Below are 22,381 nucleotides of genomic sequence, written 5' to 3'. Positions count from 1 at the left end.
ACAATAGACAATAGACAATAGGTGCAGGAGTAGGCCATTCAGCCCTTCGAGCCAGCACCGCCATTCAATGCGATCATGGCTGATCACTATCAATCAGTACCCCATTCCTGCCTTCTCCCCATACCCCCTCACTCCGCTATCCTTAAGAGCTCTATCCAGCTCTCTCTTGAAAGCATCCAACGAACTGGCCTCCACTGCCTTCTGAGGCAGAGAATTCCACACCTTCACCACCCTCTGACTGAAAAAGTTCTTCCTCATCTCCGTTCTAAATGGCCTACCCCTTATTCTCAAACTGTGGCCCCTTGTTCTGGACTCCCCCAACATTCATATAGAGAATGTACAAACTCCATACACTTAGCACCCGCAGTCAGGATCGACATCAATTATGAAAAAATCTACCATGCATTGAATACTGATTTGGGTCTTAATTGGGAATTTTTACCTCCCCCCCCCCCCCCCCCCCCACTTCTAAAATCCCATCCACCACCCCAACCCCATGGAATCTCTTACCAACTCGCTTCCTTTATTGCCTCCACATTGGCATGTGAATGCAGGAGAAGTGTTACCATGCAAGACACCTAGACCTTATGCACAGTAGAATATGGAAACCAGGCTGGTAGGAATTATAACAGTTATTATCCTCTATGCCATAGTTTGGGCGTACCTGCTCTTTACTTCATGGTAATATTGCTAAATGGCTAGGCTCAAACCAGATACCAGTAACTGAGCCTTGAGATCTGATTAAATGTTGCATTTAAAATTCTTTAGTTTCAAGATGATTAAAAATGGCTAGTATATCAAGTACATTTTCCAATTAATGATCTTGACTGAATAGTAAATTCTGCTCGAAGGTAGACACAAAAAGCTGGAGTAACTCAGCGGGACAGGCAGCATCTCTGGAGAGAAGGAATGGGTGACGTTTCGGGTCGAGACCCTTCTTCAGACTGATGTCAAGGGAGTGGGCGGAACAGAGATTGGAAATTTCTGAATAGAGAATAGTAAATTCTGCTCATACCACTACACCAAGATGATGCTAATCCATCATCCAGAAAGTGTAAATTGGAAATGTGGCTATTGTAATTGATGAAAAAGGAATCCAAAGCATTCTTCATTTCAGACACATCCAGTAATGGATCTCTTACTGATTTCACTGCGTCAGTTTCACATTTAATTTGAGCTTTCCACAGGCTGGATAATCATGACAGATTTGAAATCTGATTGAGGTTGACTGCGTTGTTTTAAAATGTTACACCTCTGAGCATTTACAGTGTTATGTATTGAATCTTACTTAAAGCTTACTCTGTTACACAAACCAGGAACTGAAAACGGCTGAATTTTAGCTTGCAGATTATTTAGGATAACGTAACAGCGGCTATCTTGTATCATGGATCATTGTAGATGAACTAATAGGTCAGAATGGATGTGGTGAGCCAAAGCGCCAGTTTTTGTGCTTCATGACTCTATGACTCTATGTCAGGGCAAGACACAGTAAGTAGCCTGTATTTCAGCCCAATCAGTATTCACAACAGTGTGATTGTGATGGGAAATCGGATGTTTTTTGCGTTAAAACATTTTGAAGATCCACAGCTTCATGTTGGGAATTTTCTGAGAGTGAATTCCAGATGCACAAATGAATGCCAAATTTAGATTTTGTAATTCTATTGACCACTCCACATGGTCTTCCAGTCCCCAAGCGAAGGGTGAAAAGCTGGGAACAATGAAATTGGAGCAAAGGGAAAAAACCCAGCAGGAAACTGACCAGTTTTGTTACACTCTGAGAAGGAGAAACGAGATAGTTTGTGAGTTCATTAAAAAAAATGAATAGGGACTTGCAATCAGACTCAACAGGATAGATTATCTAGAAGTAGAACCAAGGAACTGCAAATGCTGGTTTACAAAAGAGTACACAAAGTGCTGGAGTAACTCAGCGGGTCATGCAGCATCTCTGGATTGTTTACAGTGTCTCTTCATTGTAGTGCCTTAGCAACTGACATCTGATGCTTTTCTATTTCTCCCCTGATCAATGTTTATTTGTCAATTTGGCCTTTTTAATTTGTTTCTGTCACAATTTCCAGTGCCATAATTCTCCTTAACTGTATTTGAGTTCCCATATTTCAACCAGTTCCCCTGAGCCCTGAATCTGTTGTCAAAAAACATTCATTTGTTTTATTAATACTTGCTCTCCATCCTCTTCTTTTATTGTATATCTCTCTGCTCAATATCAGCCTTTCTCTGTCCTTTTAATGTAGCAGATTTTATAGCAAATGAAAATCCTTGTATTTATATTGCACCTTTAACACAATGCAAATCTCCCAAGACAGTTAACGAGGACTTTGCCAACAATATTTGACACTAAACCACACAAGATATTGGGGCAAATAATCAAGGGTTTGGTCAAAAATATAGTTTTTAAGGATATCAAAGGGGTCAAGAGATAGAGGGATCAATTCCAGTCCTTACAGCCATAATATTAAGAGCTACAGCCAGTATTGGGATAGTTAAAATCAGAGATGCACAAGGAATTAGAACTGGTAGATTAGTTGAAACATGGAGGATATAACAGAACCGGGGGGGGGGGGGGGGGGGGGGAGCTGTGGATTGATTTCAAAATAGGGCTGAGAGGAAATCCATTTAGTTTGCTAAGCTTGTTTCTTCTTTTGGCAATTTCTCTCAAATCCTTCTCCTTTACTTTATCCATGCTAGACATGGAGTGCATGTTAGATTTCTAATAAAACCTTGTCGAAGTATTTCAAACTGTAAAGGTAAGCTTTCAGTTTCATTAATGTAAATGTCTGAGGTAGATAGGAAAATGTTAAGTGAGATTTGAAAGCATTATAACCAGTTCCAAAATTCCTGCTGTGTTTGTTATAATCGCGAACTTATTCACAGTGAAATCATTGACTTCAGCTATCAGCTCTGAGACCGCTTTTGCCATTTTAGCATTTTATTTTTCATTGAATAGTCCCTGCTGTGGCATCCCCTTGATGAAGAATCGTGTCACTGACTGGCTGTAATCCAGGGTATAGTTTCTTCCACTCCTTGCGTACCACATCCAAATGACACATGGAATGTGTCGGCTTGGAATAACAAATATCATGAGGTTGTCTGACCATGGCGCCACATCAGGGCACCTTCTCCATTTTTCTACCATACTTTGGCAACTTAATTGGTGCCTCTTTATTATTGAACGTTCCACTTTTTTTCCCTTGCAATTCTGGCTTGGACCAGTTTCTCACGCAAGATCCTGTCAAAGGCATCACTGAAATCCATGTAGACTACATCAAATGTACAGCAGTATATTTTATTGCATCTTCAAAAAATTCATTCAAACTGAGAAGAGCGGATTTCCCCCAAACAATCCATGTTGGCTATCTTTGATTACTGTCTGCCTTTCCAAGTGTAAATAAATCCTAGCGCTCAGAATGTTTTGCAATAACTCCCAAACCACTGACGTTAGGCTCACAGGCCAGTAATCTGGCTCATCACTGCAACCCTCCTTGAATAAGGGCTCCATGTTTGCTGTCTTGTGGACATTTGGTGCATTAACTGTGGCCGGCCACGATTTAAAGGTCCCAGTCAGGGCCCCAGTAATCCCACAGCAGCCTGCGATACATCTCATTGATCCCAAATGTATCCACCTTAAATGCACTAGAACACTATTCAACCTTCTTCTTACTGACAAAGATAATTTATGACGTGGGGGTAGTCAGACTACAGTAATGTACAAATTATCACTCTTTATGCAAATGTAGGCATCACAGTTATCACTTTGTGACCATCTGAAATGCTAGAGCTTTCAATTCTCTCTTTTCTCCTTGTTAAGCCAAATCATTATTTCCTCCCAACGTCTACAGTAATAATTTACATGATGTGTAAATGCACGCTTTTCCAGTCAAAGCTGTTACACATAATCGCTTATGATAGGCTAATGTTGCCCATGTATAAAAATAAATCAACTTTCCCTTTTTAATTAAACAAAATTTTTGTTACCTCTTCTGAATTGTTTACTTTGAAAAATTGTCAACCCGTTGGGGAGGGGGGAGTCTTATTGCCCAATGTCTGGTTCACCCATAGATGCAAGAAACGGCAGATGCTGGAACCTTGACCAAAAAACAAAGTGCTAGAGGAACTTTGCGGGTCTGGGGAGTCAATGGATAGACGACATTTCAGGTCGGGACCTTTCTTCTGACTAATTCAAACAGATGAACTGGATTTGCTCACGTCAGTTGAGGGATAAATATGAACCATTTTGGTCTCACTGTTGTGTGATTTTATTTTTTTAATTCTTCAAGCCACGGGGCGTCAGTTTAACATCTTACAGCAACTTCAAATGTATCGCATTCCTTCAGTACTGGAGTTAAAGTGTCACAGAGGATCCCAGAGAGGTGCAGGAACCCTCTTTCTCCTGCCTGAAATGTTAGAGTGCTCCCTGCCAGGCTACCGATCGTATTTCTTTCAGCTTGTTACATGTACTAAAGAATTCACACTATTTCAAATATTGTGCATGTAAGTCCATTTATGAGTTCTGATGTACTTCCATTAAATTGGTCTGTTCTTCACTCCTGGAATTGTATAAGTAGTTAAATCATCCTGTATTTTATGAATTACTAACACTTTGAGATTCACAACAAAGCGACAACAGACCTTGGAGATCGGCACGATGGAGCAGCGGTAGAATTGCCGCCTTACAGCACCAGACCCGGGTTCGATTCTGACTACGGGTGCTATCTGTACAGAGTTTGTACGTTCTTCCCGTATCCTGCGTGGGTTTTCTCCCGGTGCTACGGTTTCCTCCCACACTCCAAAGACGTACAGGTTTGTAGGCTAATTGGCTTGGTATAAATGTAAATTGTCCCTAGTGTGTGTAGGATAGGGTTAGTGTGCAGGGATCGCTGGTCGGTGCGGATTCTTTGGGCCGAAGGGCCTGTTTCTGCGCAGGCTCGGCGATCATTTCACTGAACACCTTCACTCAGTCCTACCTGATCTCCCGGTTGCTCAGCACTTTAACTCCCCATCCCATTCCCAATCTGACCTTTCTGTCCTGGGCCTCCTCCATTATCACAGTGAGGCCCAGTGCAAATTGGAGGAACAGCGCCTCATATTTCGCTTGGTTAGCTTACACCCCAGCGGTATGAACATTGATTTCTCTAACTTCAAATAGCCCTTGCTTTCCCTCTCTCTCCATCCCCTCCCCCATCCAAGTTCTGCCACTACTGTATCCGACTACATTCTATCTGTCCCGCCCACTCCCCTGACAGTCTGAAGAAGGGTCCGAACCCGAAACATCACCCATTCCTTCTCTCCAGCGATGCTGCCTGTCCCGCTGAGTTACTCCAGCATTTTGTGTCTACCTTCAATTTAAACCAGCATTTGCAGTTCTTTCCTACACTTTCTATTCTGTTATCCTGGATGTTTGTACAACACACACACCATTAATCACGAAGGACAATAATGATGCATGCATTTGTGCATAATATACACCTGTTTAAAGAGCATCTCCTAAAGCAGTTGCATTTATTTATATTTCTGTACAAGCCGTTGACACAGTACTATCCATCCCTGCTTATTACAGTATCTATTCCTAGGAGACATTTATTTTGCCCTTCAGTGTTCTATTGCCTTACTGAGCAAATGCTGCTTTTGCTGGTTTTTATGTGGTAAGGTTTTAAATGCAATTACTTACACTGAGCTAAACATGTAAGCAACACAGCAAAGAGTGGCACAGGCATGATGAATCAAATAACACTGTATATTTTCTACTTTAAGATGAGGAATTTAAGAATATGTTTGGCAGCATCGTTCGACAATTAAATGAACATAGCTAAAATGGAATGATCGGTAAATAGGTTAAAGAGGGAATCTTATAAAAGCACACCCCCGCCATCCCCGCAGTCTCCAGCTGCAGTTATTATTAAAATACATTGTTAGATTGGTAAATATAGACCTGGCATTTTGTTTCCTGCTACAACAGAACTGTTGGAGGTTTTTGTTCAAGGCAGACATTGTAATAACTTTGGTTATAATATTCCACTGTCAGCATTTCGGTCAGGCAGGTCTGCCTTGAAATAAAAGCCTCCAACAGTTCCTTCGCAGCTCAATATTACACGTTAAGCTCAATAAATGTTAACCTTCTCCAGTTTTTAGCTAAAAATAACTGATACCAAGAGGGAACTGTTGTCACTGTGCCTGGTATACAAAGACAGATTTATGCAAAATGAAGTTACCTTGGGATTCTGAAACAGACCACAGAAGAGCCATTTCTACTTACAATATTTTGCTTAGATAACTCAGTAACTGCACAGGAATAGCTTTTGAGATGAGTTTACTTTTGTACCCATTTCTGAGCTGCAGCAACAAATTTGAGAGAATCTGCCATTGTCAATAGACAACAGACAATAGGTGCAGCAGTAGGCCATTCGGCCCTTCGAGCCAGCACCGCCATTCACTGTGATCATGGCTGATCATCCACAATCAGTACCCCGTTCCTGCCCTCTCCCCATATCCCTTGCCTCATGGAGTAGCCGGAAAGAAGAATGGCAAAAGGTTGCAACAAAGCAGGGTAGGGTGGGAGCAGGTCTTAAATCTGAGGTCAGTTCAGATTTTGGTGGTCAGGGAAGGCTGGAAGGCTTTTGTGGGGATGATATAGGAGTGATTGCGTCACACTGATCAGGTATAGGTTCTTGTGTAGGAAGGAACTGCAAATGCTGGTTTACACAGAAGATAGTCACAAAGTGCTAACTCAGCAGGACAGGCAGCATCTCTGGAGAGAAGGAATGGGTGACGTTTCGGGTCAAGACCCTTCTTCAGAAGCATGTTTTTAATGCCCGATTGTATAAAAAGATGGAAGAATAGGGAAAAGTAAAGGATTTCAGGATTCCAGGGAAAAAATGGTGGGAATTAAAATGTGCCCCGCTTTTGCAATAATGCAAATGGATGATTGACAGTCAGGAATTGTCAGGCAGATGTTTGCATCTAAATCTATTAGTATTCACTGTTGACTTAAAATCAAGGGATCTATCGGAATAATTTACACGAGACGTAAGTGACAGTTAACTTCTTCCTTATACGCAATAACTTGTCAAAAAGGAGAACAGTCAAGCAAGAGATTGTTCTACAGACTCAAAGCATGCAGCCTTTTTATGTCATAATTAATAGGGACGTATGTACAATGGGTCACATACATTTGTTCACACGTCTGGGTATTGTGATCCAATATTCTACCCTTACCCATAGCAGCACAGCCTTATCACTAAAAAACAAGACATGCATGTGTCTAACTTGTTGACTTTGTGGGTAGGTATAACCAAACATGTTTAGCCTTGCCCAGAAGGGAAACTTTACTTCAATTCCCAAAGTACGAAGTGCTGCCCATGAACATATCAAGATGGAAGAACAGTTCAGTTCCCACAATTCCCACAGATCCTTTCACCACGAAGACAAAGTCAACAAAGTGAAAAGTTGTTGTGCTGGTGCCACTTGCTGCTCAGCTAATAGAAATCCCTAACTAAATGATCTTTGTATTGGCTTTTCTCAGGAAATATAACATGTGTTTAATTTTATGTTTCCATGGATTCCAGCTCATGGTTTCTCTCCACTAACATGAACCAAAGTAGCTGAACACATGAGAGAGAAAGTGAGAAAGTATGCGTGTGAGAGAGAAAGGGAGAGAGCGGGAATAATGCAGTTGAAGAATGTTGCTTTTATCTGTTTGCCAAGTGAAACAGACTAACAGTTGGATTAACCTTAACATTCCTATAGACTCTTCCCGTGGGGCAACAAGCTGCATCCTAAAGACCAGCACTACATGAACATCTGGCAGGGAGACTTCCCTAACCACAACACTGCAGATGATGGATTTGTCAACACTGCCCCTGTAAGTGTCACTCTGTCTGAATTATAGTTGATTGTCACATAATCTAAAATGGTAATGCCCCAGGAGAGTGTAAGTGTGCGGTTGGAGTAGAACAAGGAATGCATCCAGTATCAGAACTGCTTTCTGATTACCAGCAGTAGATAATAAGTTGGAAAATATGACAATTTCTTCATACCTTCTTCCAAATTCTTTGTAATGCCAAATTCATAAGTTTATCAGTTCTAGGAGCAGAATTAGGCCATTCGGCCCATCGAGTCTACTCCGCCAATCAATCATGGCTGATCTATCTTTCCCTCTCAACCCCATTCTCCTCCATTTGCCCATTAACTCCTGCTACCCTTCCTAATCAAGAATCTGTCAATCTCCGCTTTAAAAATATCCATTGAATTGGCCTCCACCAATGCAACCCCTGATCCTTGACCTCCGTCTTACCCCTCCCACCTCCAGTTTGACTCATATACTGCCCCCCCCCCCATTTCCCTTTTGAAGCACAAAGCATGTCTGAGATAAACAATAAATTCAATCTGACAGAACTGTGATGTCACGATCTGTGAAAGGAGAACTAATTGCCCTGGATTTTGAATTTCATTTGTGGACCAGACTTTATGGGAAAACAAAGCTTTCAAATACAATATAAAACATTAAATGGCACAGAAGAAAATTAAATGGATAAATGTAATAATTTTACTTATGAAAAAGTGCTTGTTTGTTTATTTTGTCTTTCTTTTCTTATTTTGCATTTTGGTTACATAAGTGAAAGTGGTATAGTGAACATATTAATGTAGTTTTATGGTCTGATAGTAGAATTAAAATTGTGGTGCCTCTTAAGATCAAAGATTCTCTCTGCTGACAAAAAGCTTAAATACTCAGGCAAGGTGCTAATTACTGGGGTAGGAGCATACTTGCCTCCCTTGTAATTAGGTGTAAATATACAGTCATAGTCATACAACATAGATCAGGCCCTTCAACCCAACTTGTCTATGCTGACCAAGGTGCCTTCGCGAGCTTGCCCCATTTGCTTGCATTTGGCTCTTATATCTCTAACCCTCCCTTAACCATGAATCTGTCCAAATGTCATTTAAATGTTTTATCTGTACCCGCCTCTGCCACTTCCTCTGGCACCTTGTTCCACATTCCAACCAACCGCTGTGTGAAAAGCCTGCCTCTCAGGTCCACTTTAAATCATTTCCCTCTCACCTTAAACCTATGTCCTCTGGTTTTAGACTCCTGTACATTGTGAAAAAGACTGTGACCATCCGCCTCATCTATGCCCTTCGTGATTTTATATACCTTTTAAAACGACACCCATTCAGCAACCCAAAGTTTTCAAAGGTCTTTTATTGTCACATGTACCATAAGGTAAAGTGATATGCGAATTACCATACAGCCATACGGAAAAAAAAGCAACAAGACACACAACTACATAAAAGTTAACATAAACATCCACCACCACGGATACCCCACATTCTTCTCTGCGATGCAAGGCAAAAAGTCCACCCTTCTTCCTCTTTACTCTCCCGTGGTCGGGGTAGTCGAACCATCCGTCGGGGCGATCGAAGCTCCCGCAGCCAGCGGTCGAAGCTCCAACGTCGGGACGATCGAAGCACCCACGTCGGGACGATCGAAGCTCCCACAGCTAGCGGTCGAAGCTCCAACGTCGGGACGATCAAAGCTCCTGCGTTGGGACGATCGAAGCTCCCGCAGCTAGCGGTCGAAACTGCCACGTCGGGGCGATCGAAGCTCCCGCGTCGGGACGATCGAAGCTCCCGCAGCTAGTGGTCGAAACTTCCACGTCGGGGCAATCGAAGCTCCCGCGTCGGGGCGTTCGAAGCTCTCACGTCGGGGCGATCGAAACTCCCATCCAGACATTTACAAGAAAATCCACTGACAAGCATGCACACCTCAACAGGCAATCATTGCATATTCCTTTTGTTTCACGAAAAAGTTTCGCATAGATATGCAATCATTCTGCTCCAGTTTATATCTATGGTCTCTAAGTGCAAAAGAAGAAAATCTGCCCTCCAAAAACCATACTACGGTGAGACCATACAAAAAGGGCAAGGACTTGGAATGGGGAGAAAGGCAATTTTAACAATTTGCCCAATTGCATAAGCCGCAGCGCAAATTAATACACACATCTACTTTCCATGAAACAGGTTTTCAGTCTTTTCACTGGGCGTTTTAATTTGGGTGAGTTATCTCAGTTTGGAAGCAGCTTTGTAAATATAGCACCACGCTAATCACCACTCCCACATAACTATGTGCGTGTGAACACGCAGGAACTGGATAAAAATGATTGGAAGTGTCATGCAAGATTTTGATTAATTTTCTTGTTAATATATTTACTGTTGCCATAGCCAAATAGAAAGTAATATTTGGCATTCAGGCTTTTTGACAATAATAGGAGTAAAGTGAGGAAAATAATTTGGGCTGCTTTGCCGCGATCAGCATACTTTAAGTTCAAAAATATTAATATATTTGGTTATATATCTGCTTAAGTTATTGGCATTTCTTCTGTTGTGATGGGTTAGTATTACCATGAAGGGAGTGTGATGTGTTGATAAATGCCCCTCTCTTTACCTCACTGTCTATCTCACAGGTCACCAGCTTTCTTCCCAATGGATATGGTCTCTTCAATATGGCAGGAAATGTCTGGGAGTGGACATTGGACTGGTGGACTGTACACCACACCACTGATGAAGTAGAGAATCCTGTAGGTATTTCAATCTCTCTGATCTCACTACTGGACCCTGTGTGTCTTTAGTGCAATAACCAGACTGTTTTATGGAGTCGGTGTGTTGCTTATGATGCAGGGGGCTCTTGCCAAAGGCAAAATCAAAATTGTGCCACCCGTGATCTTCTGTCCGTCGACACTGGACGGAAACTTTTGGTTCATGGAGTCCCATCTTTCCCCTCAGTTTGATGAATGGTTGGTGTTGGATGAATTCAAAACTGAACACTAGTGTCGTTCCACCAACAGCAAGGCATTTTTTTGTTTTCAGAGCTCAACCTAACTGATGCATCAAGAGAATGATCCAGAATGTTTCTTACCTGTTCTGCCTGACTCGTGGCAATATATACTGTTACAGAGCTTGCGTATGCGATCAATGTTACCCAAACACAACGCCATCAGCATACTTACTGCATCCGTGCCTGGCATCTAGCTGTTGCGTCCCATTTGTTCAGCAGTTGCTATCGTAAGGTTGTGACAATACATGTTATTGCAAACCATGGTCACATCGTCCTTATACCACAATGTCTCATTTTCACACCTTACCCTTCCTTATCTCTGTGTCTCCCTCTCCCCTGACTCTCAGTCTGAAGAAGGATCTCGACCCAAAACGTCACCCATTCCTTTCTATCCAGAGATGTTGCCTGTCCCGCTGAGTTACTCCAGTATTTCGTGCCTATCTTCGGTTTGAACCAGCATTCAGCTTCCTTCACATTGTCCTTACATATGCAACCACACTATCGTTAAACCTGCCTAACTCTACTAACCCGAAACATCACCCATTCCTTCTCTCCTGAGATGCTGACTGACCCGCTGAGTTACTCCAGCTTTTTGTGTTACCTAACTCTATTAACCTCTCTATTTATATTATTAGCATAACAATCACCCATTACTATCCCTACTATACTTGGTATTCCCTGTTGATTGTGCAGATTTGGAAGAATCACCCCTTGCATGTGAAGACAATGTACTGGGTAAAAGTTTAAAAGCACAGGAAAAGAAGAAAAGGGAGATGATCTTCTTGTTTTTGTTCTTCATAATTATGATTATCATCATTTAACGTAGATGTTTAGTATGACTGAGGGCACATCTGAGTGGACAGAGTCAACTACATTGCTGTGACTCTGGCCCTACCACATTGGGCGGAGTGAGTGAGGACAAGAGATCGTCTGCTCTGAGTCGCATTCATAAGTTGGCTAACTGTTTCTTAAATGTTGGGATAGTCCCTGCCTCAACTACCTCCTCTGGCAGCTTGTCCCATACACCCACCACCCTTTCTGTGAAATGTTACCCCTCGGATTCCTATTAAATCTTTACCCCTTCACCTTAAACCTATGTCCTGCGGTCAGCTTGCAGTATTGTGCACAGGTTTAATTGCCACACCACAAGAGGAGTATGATAGCAGCAGAGAGAACGCAGAGGAGATTCACCAGGGACCTTGAACAGTGAGCTGTAGTTATAAGAAGAGATTGGATAGGCTTGGTTTATTTTCACTGGAATGTAGGATCTGAGGGATGACCTGAGTGAGGTTTATAAAATTATGAGGGACATGCATGCACAGAGAGAATCTTCTTACAATGGGAAGAGGAGTCAAGAACTCTCCCCTCTCAGGTTTAAGGTGAGAGGGGAGAATTTTACAGGAAATCTGATGGGTATGTTTTTTCACACAGAAGGTAGCAGTTATCTGGAGCCGACTTCCAGACAAGCAAGTCAAAGATATAATTACAATGTTCAAAAGGCATTTGGACAGGTACATGGATAGGAAAGGCATGGAGGAATATGGGCCTAATTCAAACAGATTATTGTAGATGCGCATCTCAGTCCATGTAGACGATGTGTGCCATAAAAACCCTTTCTGTGCTGTAGATATATAGATGATGTTATGCTGCTGTTCCCTAAAATGAATTGCCCTCAATGTATTGCCCACACATCCTCTTTTTTTTAATGCAAAATAAATATGATACAAAGAAATATGTCCAAATATAAAAAGGCTCAATTAATGTAACTTAATACCAGCTTCAAGAAGGAACGCATATTTTTGGAAGATTTTATCTCTGTAGCAGTCTGAATAGTTCCTACTGTAAATGACTGACTTTATGAAAAGCATCTTCTCAGACCGGCCCACTCTGCATGCAAACTACATAACCCGCAGCCTCTTCTTTCACAGAAGGAGAAGGTTCTGTAACTCTCAAAAGCTTTTCCTACAAAGCACCTAGGAAGTGTGAAAGAATACCTGGATGGTTGTGGCTTTAATATTAATTCAAGAAGATCAATATCCGAGAGAAAGCAACGTACATAATTAGCACCACTGGAGTATCCTTTTTGCTGCACTTATGGTGTAGAAAGCATTGAAGCAATCTGCCCGAGTTGATCCCAAATTCTGCGGCAAGGGTAGAACAGGCACATGTTATATCCCCCCCCTCAATCCAACTCTGATATGGAAACGCTTCAATGATCCCTCATTGAGCTTGGATCAAAATCTTGAGAATTCCCAGATATTTATATAATTGGATGAATTTTAATTGCGTTTCTTTAGGATTTGAACCCACCATCGGATCACCTGGAACAAAAGGAATCAAATATCCATTGCTCAAGAATTGTTTTGTTTCAGGCAGTCAGATATTCACAAGAGATGGCTGAAATATTAATGTTAAAATTAATGATTGAAGAGAATGCAATGTCTCTCCTGTTTAACTTTTGTTTCAGATGTGAGATAGCCATTGAAAGTTGATGTATCCACAAGAACTTTGGCTTAAATCAAAGGCAAAGTATGGCCCATGTTAGAAAACAATAAAAGCCAGAAGTATTCATAAGGTCAGGAAGCAGCTTTAGAGAAACACCAGTCAATCATCAATCAATGTTTCTGGTTTAAGACACTTCCTTGAGGCTAATATATTGAAGGTGTCTTAAATCAATCATTCTCATAATTTGGTAGATTTCCATTCAGTCATCGGTATTGCGGTAATTGTTTCTTCTTAGATAGACATAAAATGCTGGGGTAACTTAGCAGATCAGACAGCAGCATCTCTGGAGAAAAGGAATAGTGATGTTTCGGGTCGAGACCCTTCTTCAGACTGCTCAGTTGTTTCCTCTTAGTTTGTAGGGAAGTGACCTACATTGATATACAATGTAATGCCTACTCCAAATTCTAAAGAATGCCAGCTTGCATTAATCATACCCAAATGCACTAAGATAAAGTAAACTTTCTTAAAATCCAAATTGTTGAAGAGTAATTTATGTATGTAAAGAGTATTTCTACATAGTATTATCTGATCTAATTGGATAGCATGCAAAACAAAGCTTTTCACTCGACCTCAGTAATAAATAATAATAAACCTAAACGTAAGAATTTCCCAGCGCCATGTGAAGTTTTCTGGTTTGATTAAAGATATTATGGAAATATAATTGCCACATAGTTAAGAGACGACACGAACTACTGTCTGGCATTCATTTGTTAAGCTCCATTGGGTGCTTTGGTCCATCATCAAGTGGTCCTAATTTGGAGTGTTTTTTTCTGAGCCTCCTTGTATGTAGTTAGTTCCATTTATACATTCCAGCACACATTTATACATTTATACAGTTATTCATTGCTGATGAGATCTCACAACCAGAAGTGGAAAATCGGTTCCAATTTTAAAGAAGCCAAACTATTTACATATCTTGTTCAAATTTAGCACCGCCAAATTACACAGAATCGTCCATGAAAAAAGGCCAATGTTCATCAATATCACCTTCTATCTCTCTCAGTTGATCTATGGCTGACACATACTTGATACAAGGGGAACTAACATACTGCTGAAGGAGGTTATTGGGTCTGAAGAAGGGTCATGAACAAAACCGTGCCTGCCCATTCCCACCACAGATGCTGCCTGACTCACTGAGTTCCTCCAGCACGTTGGGTTTTGCTCAAGATTCCTGCATCTGCAGTTCCTTGTGTCTCCATGGTACCAATGTTGTACAAGATACAAAATTACACAATTGCTTTGTACACACTGCTGGTTCACAATCTTCATTGAGTTTTATCAGTGTTTTGTGTAAGACTTTTCATTCTATTTGAAACACCCTATTCACCGACTTATTTTCCCCTTTTCCTAGCCTTTGCAGTACAGATTATCAGTGCTTCATATGGTGCAGTTGCATCATGAACTTAACTCAATGGCCATTCTATCTATTGGTACGATGCACTCCACTGAGGGGCCAAACAATATCCATCGATAAATTTTGGAGCAGGGATCATTAAAAAGTATTGGATGGGAGCCTTGGCTGTGTTTTGTAGTTCAGCTTTGTAGTTTCGTCGTTGCGCTCCCTCGTCTACTCCCTAGTTGTTTATTAATTCAACCTGGAACCTTCTAATGTATCACTAGTTCTTTTCTGAGAATCAAGAGAGGAGGAGCAAGGCTTGGTTTTTAAAGATATAAATAGGCAGCAGCTTTTCATGAAAGAATAAAGTATTTGACCTAGTTCCAGGATAGCCTATTTGAAGCAAGAAAAGATAAATCCAGGTCTCAATCCCTCAGTGATTGATCAACCGTTAGCACAATTTGATATTGTCCAGGATTAGGCTGCCTATATTTAGCTTCTGGCCTAAAATTTTAAGTGCATTCTTGTCATAATCAAAGGTTCTTAATAACCTTGTATATGCCGACTAAATCTATATATTACTAAACCTCTCATCTTGTTTGTTTGTCACTTTGTTAGTTTGATTGTACGTACCCGAAATACAGCCAAAACGGTACACGATAGTGCAACAATTTTAGGCCCACCTTACTCACCATTGGCCTGCAGTTCAAATGGTTGTTATATTTTAAAAGTGATTCCGTTTTTAAACTATAAAAAATCACTTTTTAAAATTTAATAAATCCCTTTTCCACTTGCCCTGCCCGTCAGCCGTGTTTGACGTCACAATGGGAACCCAACTGGTGCGTACCTGCGCAGTTGGGGCCCGTTGATCTAATACAGAGGATCCCCGACTTACGATGCTTCGACTTACGATATTTCGACTTTGCGATGGTATCGAAACGGCGTCTTGCGTCACAATGGGAACCTGACGGGTGCAAGTCTGTGCAGCTGGGGCCCGTTGATCTAATACTTTTGTAAGACGGCCGCCAGATCCGCGCGTGCGCTCAAAGCCCGCTGGTTGTCCGCCAGGACTTCTTCCCACCGAGGTGAGTGGCTCCCTTTCCTCTTTCCTCTTCCTGCCTTGTCCCTCCTCCCCCCCCCTGACCCCGGGGGAGACTCCCCGGCTGGCAACAGGTCCACGGGTCGTCAGTTGGGGGAGGGTTGCCGGACCCGCAGGAGAGGTTTGGACTCAATGGGGGTTGCCGGGCCCGCAGGAGAGGTTTGCACGGATGGTTGCTGGGCCCGCAGGAGAGGTTTGGGCCCAATGGGTCCACGCCCGGCTAATAGAATTTAAAATCATAGAATAGTGATCTGCTTTTATGGAGACATTCAAAGCAGATGGAGCAGAAAATACGTTATAGAATGAACTATTTTAATCAAAGTGTTGGTTTTGGGCAGTTTACAACCCAGCGGTTAAAATATTGATATCTCTAACTTCAAGTAGCCCTTGCTTTCCCTCTCTCTCCGTCCCTTTTTCTGTAACGCATCTTCACCTAGTCCACAGCTAACAATGGCCTGTTTCCTTTATCATCATTACTTTTTAGTATATCTTTCATTCATTTGTTCTACATCTCTCTAAATCACCGTCTATATCTCTCATTTCCCATTCCCCTAAATCTCAATCTGAAGAAGGGTCTCGACCCTAAACGTCACCTATTCCTTTTCTCCAGAGATGCTGTCTGACCCACTGAGTTACTCCAGCTTTTTGTGTGTATCTTTTGGCCTCTCTATACACTGTGCATTAGAAGAGTAGTAAATGTGAGTAAGGAAACCATCTTGATGAAACAAGAAACGGGATATACAACGTCTTGAATTGGAGTAGTCAAGTCAAGTTCCATTCCTTGTAGAGACGAGTGTCTGATCTCTTTTGTTGTATGGTAAATTTTAAATCCAAATTCTTTCTCTGCAATTCCAGTGCTCAGAGGACTAATATCAATAGAAAGTTTCCTATTCCCCGTAATTAATGTTGCCATGAGACGGTTTCCAAAGATGACAGCAATTACATTACTACCTTTTTACAAGCCGTGTGGAGAGCTGCCTTATTGCAACTTGGGTTCTTCGAATGGATGTGATTTTGCATCTTAAGGTCTCTTTTAAATTATCTCAGATTCAGATTAGTTTATTGTCATATCCACAAGAGTGCAATGAAATTCATGGTTTGTATGAAGGTTACAGAGTAAACAATAAATACAGTGTATACAATAATTACAACGATGAATGCAAGATCAGCAGAATGATGCAAAGATTGTGGTGCAAATTGAAGTGGCACAAAAACTCTTAAGTGCAATGAGAGAGTAACCAAAAGAGGTAGAATTAAGAGTAAGAATACATAGCAGGAAGGGAGTGTGATTTGTTCATAAGTCTATAAAAGTGGGGAAGAAGTGTTCTTCCTGAGAAAAAAATATCACATTGAAGATCAGTAGTGTTGAGGTGCTGGGGTGAAGGAAATGTTATGACCAATTCTAACTGACTGAGGTCAGCCGGTTAGGAAGTCCAGAAATCTCTACAGATGGAGGACCCAAAACTGAGGTCCAGAAGTTTAGAGGTGAGTTCATTCCTTATTATGGTGTTGAAAGCTGAGCTGTAGCCAATGAATAGCACCCAGGTGTAGGTGTTCTTCATGTCAAGATGATCCAGATCTGAATGTAGAACAAGGGAGATGGCATCCTCTGTAGACCTATTATTCATGTATGCAAATTGAAAGGGGTCTAGATTGTCTGGAAAACTGGTACAGATGTGGAACATTACTGATTTTTCAAAGATGGTTGGTCATCATTCAGGCTTATTGTTCTTGGGGACTGGAATGCTGGAGATTTCCTTGAAGGAGCAAACAGTTAAAGATGTCGTCAAATGCTGTGGCCAGTTGATTGACACACAATTTCAGAACTCCGTCCATCAAGGCTAGAGCTGCTTTCCAGGAGTTTAGTGCTGAATAAGGCAGGTCAATTTTTACTACCCAAGATACTAGTCCTGAGCACAATGGGATTAATTTCTATCCTGCAATAATGTAGATTAGCACAAGTGCACATTTTTTTTTCAGTATTTCATATTGTAACAGTGATGATATTTCAAGTATTGCATTCTGTAACATACTTTAACAGATCTTGATATCATAAAAAAGCTTACTCTGAATACCAGGTTCTCTGAAGTTTCAAGATTGGACACCATTAATATATGTAGAGAAAGAAGCTTCCTACACTGCAAAAGTGAAGATAAATTGCCATCTACTTCCCACATGTCACATCCTTTCATCCTTACTCTGCCAAAACAACATGAGAATTTAAGAACATTAACTATTGCAAAAAGATTATTTTTACATCTATTTTTAATCTGGTAGAGTTGCTGTGTCCCTGCACCAGAGACACAGGCTCAATCCTCACCTCAGGTGCTGTCTGTGTGGAGTGTGTGTGCACTCCCAGTAATCGCCTGGGTTTTCTCTGAGTGCTCTGGTTTCCTCCCACATCCCATAGCAGGTTAATCAGCCTCTAAATTGCTTCTCATGTAGCAGGAATAGATGAGAAAGTGGGAAAACAGAACTAATGTGAACAGGTGATCAACAGTTGGCGTGGACCAAACGGCCTCCGGTTTCCATGCTGTATCTCGAAACTAAAACTAAAGTAAAATTTATTAATTGAATTAGGTCATCAGGCCCATAAATAGATTAATCATCTTAAAGGACGATAATCCTGCATAGTCACCAACAGCAAGGAACAATATGCGTACCAGCATCTTTTTGCCTACACAAAATCAGTGACTGGAAATATTGACAATATCCATGTATTTGGGTCAGCAGTCTGATGTTTCTACTCCCCTGAGGTTCTATTACTACATCTATTAATAAACCCTGTCTCACTGCACAGTGCCAGATCTAACGTCGCCTGTTCCCAAGCTGGTTCTTGACATACTGATCTAGAAAACTATCCTGTGTGCATTTCATTACATCCCCTGCGAGATCATGACAGCAAATTAGATTTTCTCAGCCTACATTATGATTACTGTTCCCCCATGATCACTGCATTACCCTTGTTACTTGTAATCTAATTTAATTTATATTCTGTTCAATGCAGCAACTAGTGTAAAAGTCCCACAAACTACTCCTGTTAGAGTTGGCTTTTTGATTAGACCAGCTCTTATTGCCCAATTTTAATAACTTCTGAACTTAGACAGAAGACAGTGAAAAGTAAACGACATGGGGTTTTGTCTGAAATCCGATATTTGCCATACCGGGTAAAGGTAAGGTTATGGCGAGTCTGGAGGCTCGTTCTTTGTTGAAGAAGTTTATTGCGACAGCAAGATTCGATCACAAAGTTTACTTAACGAGATTACAGACAACCATTAATACTAACTGTTCTCTTCGAAGAAGTCTCCCAACTGACTCTTTTGGGCGCCAAAACCGCATGTGACGACGCTGTCCAATCAGCGGTCTCACTCCCTGGACCAATCACTACGGTCGCACCCACACGTGACCTTGCTGGCCAATCTGAGGGTTCGACACCCAGGACCACTCTCTATGGTCGCTACATGACCCCCCCCAGAACCCGAGGTACGGAACTTAGCAGGGAGTCGGATTTCGCGACCAGAACGAGTGACAAGAGGAGCAGCCGGAACCACAGGAGCGGGGGATCCTGGACCGGGTGGAACTTCAGGAGCGGGGGGTCCTGGACCGGGTGGAACTGCAGGAGGACCGTCCCTTTACACAAAACCCGGAACGGCCCTTCATAGACCCTCTGCAACGGGGAACGATGGGCATCCCTACGCAGAAATACAAACTCACAGTCCTTCAAGGCAGGCGGTTCGTGCACCATGAGACACCCATGACGCGAAGTTGGAACCGGAGCCATGGAACCCACGCATGCCCCGAGTGATGCTAAAACCGACGGAACTGAAGGCAGCTGATCAGAGGACTCCGGCAGCAAATCTCTGGATACTCGAAGTGGCGAGCCATATACTAGTTCCGCGGACGAAGCACCGAGATCCTGCTTAGGAGCGGTCCGGATGCCCAAAAGGACCCTGGGAAGTTGGTCTACCCAGTCCGGGCCCTCCAGCCTCGCACTGAGGGCCGCCTTGAGTTGTCGGTGGAACCTCTCCACGAGCCCATTAGCCTGAGGGTGGTACGCCATGGTGTGTTGCAACCGGGAGCCGTACAGCTCTGCTAGCGTGGCCCAGAGGGTAGAGGTGAACTGTGGCCCCCTGTCGGTGGTAATAACAGACGGAACCCCAAAACGGGCCACCCAATGGAGGGCCAGGGCCCTGGCACAAGAGGCAGCGGAGGTATCTGACAATGGGAAAGCCTCCGGCCACCGGGTGAACCGATCCACCACCGTGAGCAGATGGGTGTAGCCCCGGGAGGAAGGTAAAGGTCCGACTAAATCCACATGAATATGGAAAAAACGGACCGCTGGGACCGCAAACTCTTGTACCGGGGACTGGACATGGCGTTGAACTTTAGCGGTCTGGCAGGGAACGCAGGAACGAGCCCAAGCGGCTACCTGCTTTCACAGGCCATGCCACACAAACCGAGTGGCTACTAAGGCAGAGGTGGAGCGGATGGACGGGTGCGCCAGCCCGTGAATGGCATCAAACACCCGGTGCTGAAGGGAGGGCGGCACCACCGGCCTGGGACGGAGAAGGGAAACATCACACCAGACTTTTGTGCCCGCCGGCCCGCAGGCCACCTGAGCCAACTTCAACCCTGAAGTGGCAGACTGGTATGCCGAGGCGGTGTCCGCCAGGAGCTGTGCCTTCCCAAGCTCCTGGGGATCCACCTCGCAGTCTACCGCTGAAATGGGGGAAACAGCAGGCCGAGATAGGGCGTCAGCAACGGCATTAAGCTTACCCGCGACATGACGGACATCGGTGGTAAACTCAGAGATGGCAGTCAGGTGCCGCTGCTGGCGGGCCGACCATGGGTCGAACAATTTGGAAAAAGCAAAAGTTAACGGTTTATTGTCCGTAAAGGCCACAAACGGGCGGCCTTCTAGGAAATACCTAAAGTGACGGTCAGCTAAGTAGAGAGCCAGAAGCTCTCGGTCAAAGGCGCTATATTTCAGCTCAGCCGAACTCAGTTGCCGGCTGAAAAACGCCAAGGGCTGCCAAAGGCCACCGACCTGCTGTTCCAAAACCCCTCCCACCGCCACGTCTGACGCATCAACCGTCAGGGCCGTGGGGGCGGAGGCGCATGGACAAGCATGGTGGCGTCTGCCAAAGCCGCCTTAGCTGCTGCAAAGGCCGACTCCGCGGCCGAGGACCACACCAACTCGACAGGTTTACCCGCGAGGCACTGGAAGAGCAGGCGCATGATCCGTGCTGCTGCCGGGACGAACCTATGGTAGAAGTTCACCATGCCCACGAACTCTTGCAGACCCTTCACTGTGGCGGGCCGCGGGAATGCACGGATAGCCTCCACCTTCTCGGGCAAAGGGGTGGCGCCGCCAGGGGTGATTCTGTGCCCTAAGAAATCGAGAGAAGGGAGGCCAAATTGACACTTGGAGGGTTGGATGATGAGCCCGTGGTCTTGGAGCCGCTGGAATACAGTCCGCAAGTGGGCCAGGTGTTCCTGCTCCGAGGGGCTGGCGACCAGGATATCATCTAAATAAATGAACACAAAAGGCAAATCTCGACCAACACGGTCCATGAGTCGCTGGAAGGCCTGTGCCGGTTCTTTAATCCGAAAGGCATGCGCAACCATTCGAACAACCCGAACTGAGTGATCGTGGCAGTTTTTGGTATGTCCTCCGGACGCACAGGGATCTGGTGGTAGCCCCGCACCAAATCGATCTTGGAGAACACCACGGCACCTTCCAGTCCAGACGAGAAGTCCTGGAGGTGCGGTATGGGGTAGCGGTCAGCCGTGGTGACGGCATTGAGGCGTCGGTAATTGCCGCATGGTCTCCACCCTCCAGATGCTTTGGAGACCATATGCAACGGCGAGGCCCACGGGCTGTCGGACTGACGGACAATGCCCATTTCTTCCATCTTCCTGAATTCTGCCCGCGCCACCACCAGCTTGTCGGGCTGTAACCTCCGGGCCCGAGCGAAAACGGGGGGGCCCTCGGTGCGGATGTGGTGGACCACGCCGTGCCTTGCCGAAGGGGCGTCGAAGCGTTGAATGAGCAGCTCTGGAAACTCCGCCAGGACCTCAGCATACGGGTCGGGAGCCGCGACGATGGCCTGGACAGTTGGGCTGGGCGGGGTGGCGGCCGGCGGAGCGGCGGGCTCATCGCCGCTGGCGGCTGGTCGAAGGTCGTTACCGCGGACATCGGGGACTAGTGACGTCCGCGATAATGAATGGCCATTCGTACGTGCGGATGCCTAAAGCCAGGGACATTGTCCGCGTACCATACGTGCGGATGGGGCTGCCGTTAACCGCGATGAGGGTAGGACCTGTCTTACCCGATCTGGTCTCAAGGGCGGTCGGCGGTACGATACTGACTATGGCTCCCGTGTCAACCAAAAATTCTGTGTCCGTGAATCGATCTCGGACGTAGAGGCGTCGGTTCTGGCCAATCGCAACCGCCTCTATGTACGATCGGCCGAGGCATTTCCCGAGAAGGTACAAGGTGAGCGGCAGTTGTGGGATTCTCCACCCCATCGTAGATGGTAATAGCACCAGCCGCGCTTGTGCGGATCCTTTTGGCGGGCTTTTGGAGAAATGGCGG

The 22,381-nt window shown here is 44.0% G+C and overlaps 2 protein-coding genes across 11 annotated transcripts in view; one reads left to right on the top strand and one right to left on the bottom strand.

Annotated features, from left to right (window-relative positions):
• The window catches only part of LOC144601899 (inositol 1,4,5-trisphosphate-gated calcium channel ITPR1), a 446,238-nt gene extending 435,203 nt beyond the window's left edge, over positions 1 to 11,035 (bottom strand). For 6 of the 10 annotated variants that reach the window (XM_078414437.1, XM_078414441.1, XM_078414439.1 and 3 more), the window contains exon 1: positions 11,016 to 11,034. In XM_078414437.1, the coding sequence (XP_078270563.1) occupies positions 11,016 to 11,033 (18 nt within the window). In that variant the 5' untranslated portion in view covers position 11,034. Of the gene's footprint in view, positions 1 to 11,015 lie in introns of all 10 variants that reach the window. The other 4 variants (XM_078414430.1, XM_078414435.1, XM_078414436.1 and 1 more) reach the window with 1 other exon arrangement.
• sumf1 (sulfatase modifying factor 1) overlaps positions 1 to 22,381 on the top strand; it is a 101,937-nt gene that overhangs the window by 37,916 nt on the left and 41,640 nt on the right. The window contains exons 6-7 of the mRNA XM_078414443.1: positions 7,759 to 7,873; positions 10,473 to 10,586. Of these exons, the coding sequence (XP_078270569.1) occupies positions 7,759 to 7,873; positions 10,473 to 10,586 (229 nt within the window). The remainder of the gene's footprint in view (positions 1 to 7,758; positions 7,874 to 10,472; positions 10,587 to 22,381) is intronic.

The sequence above is a fragment of the Rhinoraja longicauda genome, chromosome 17 (assembly GCF_053455715.1).
Source record: "Rhinoraja longicauda isolate Sanriku21f chromosome 17, sRhiLon1.1, whole genome shotgun sequence".
Classification (NCBI taxonomy): Eukaryota; Metazoa; Chordata; class Chondrichthyes; order Rajiformes; family Arhynchobatidae; genus Rhinoraja; species Rhinoraja longicauda.
This window is presented reverse-complemented; position numbering and strand designations above follow the sequence as displayed.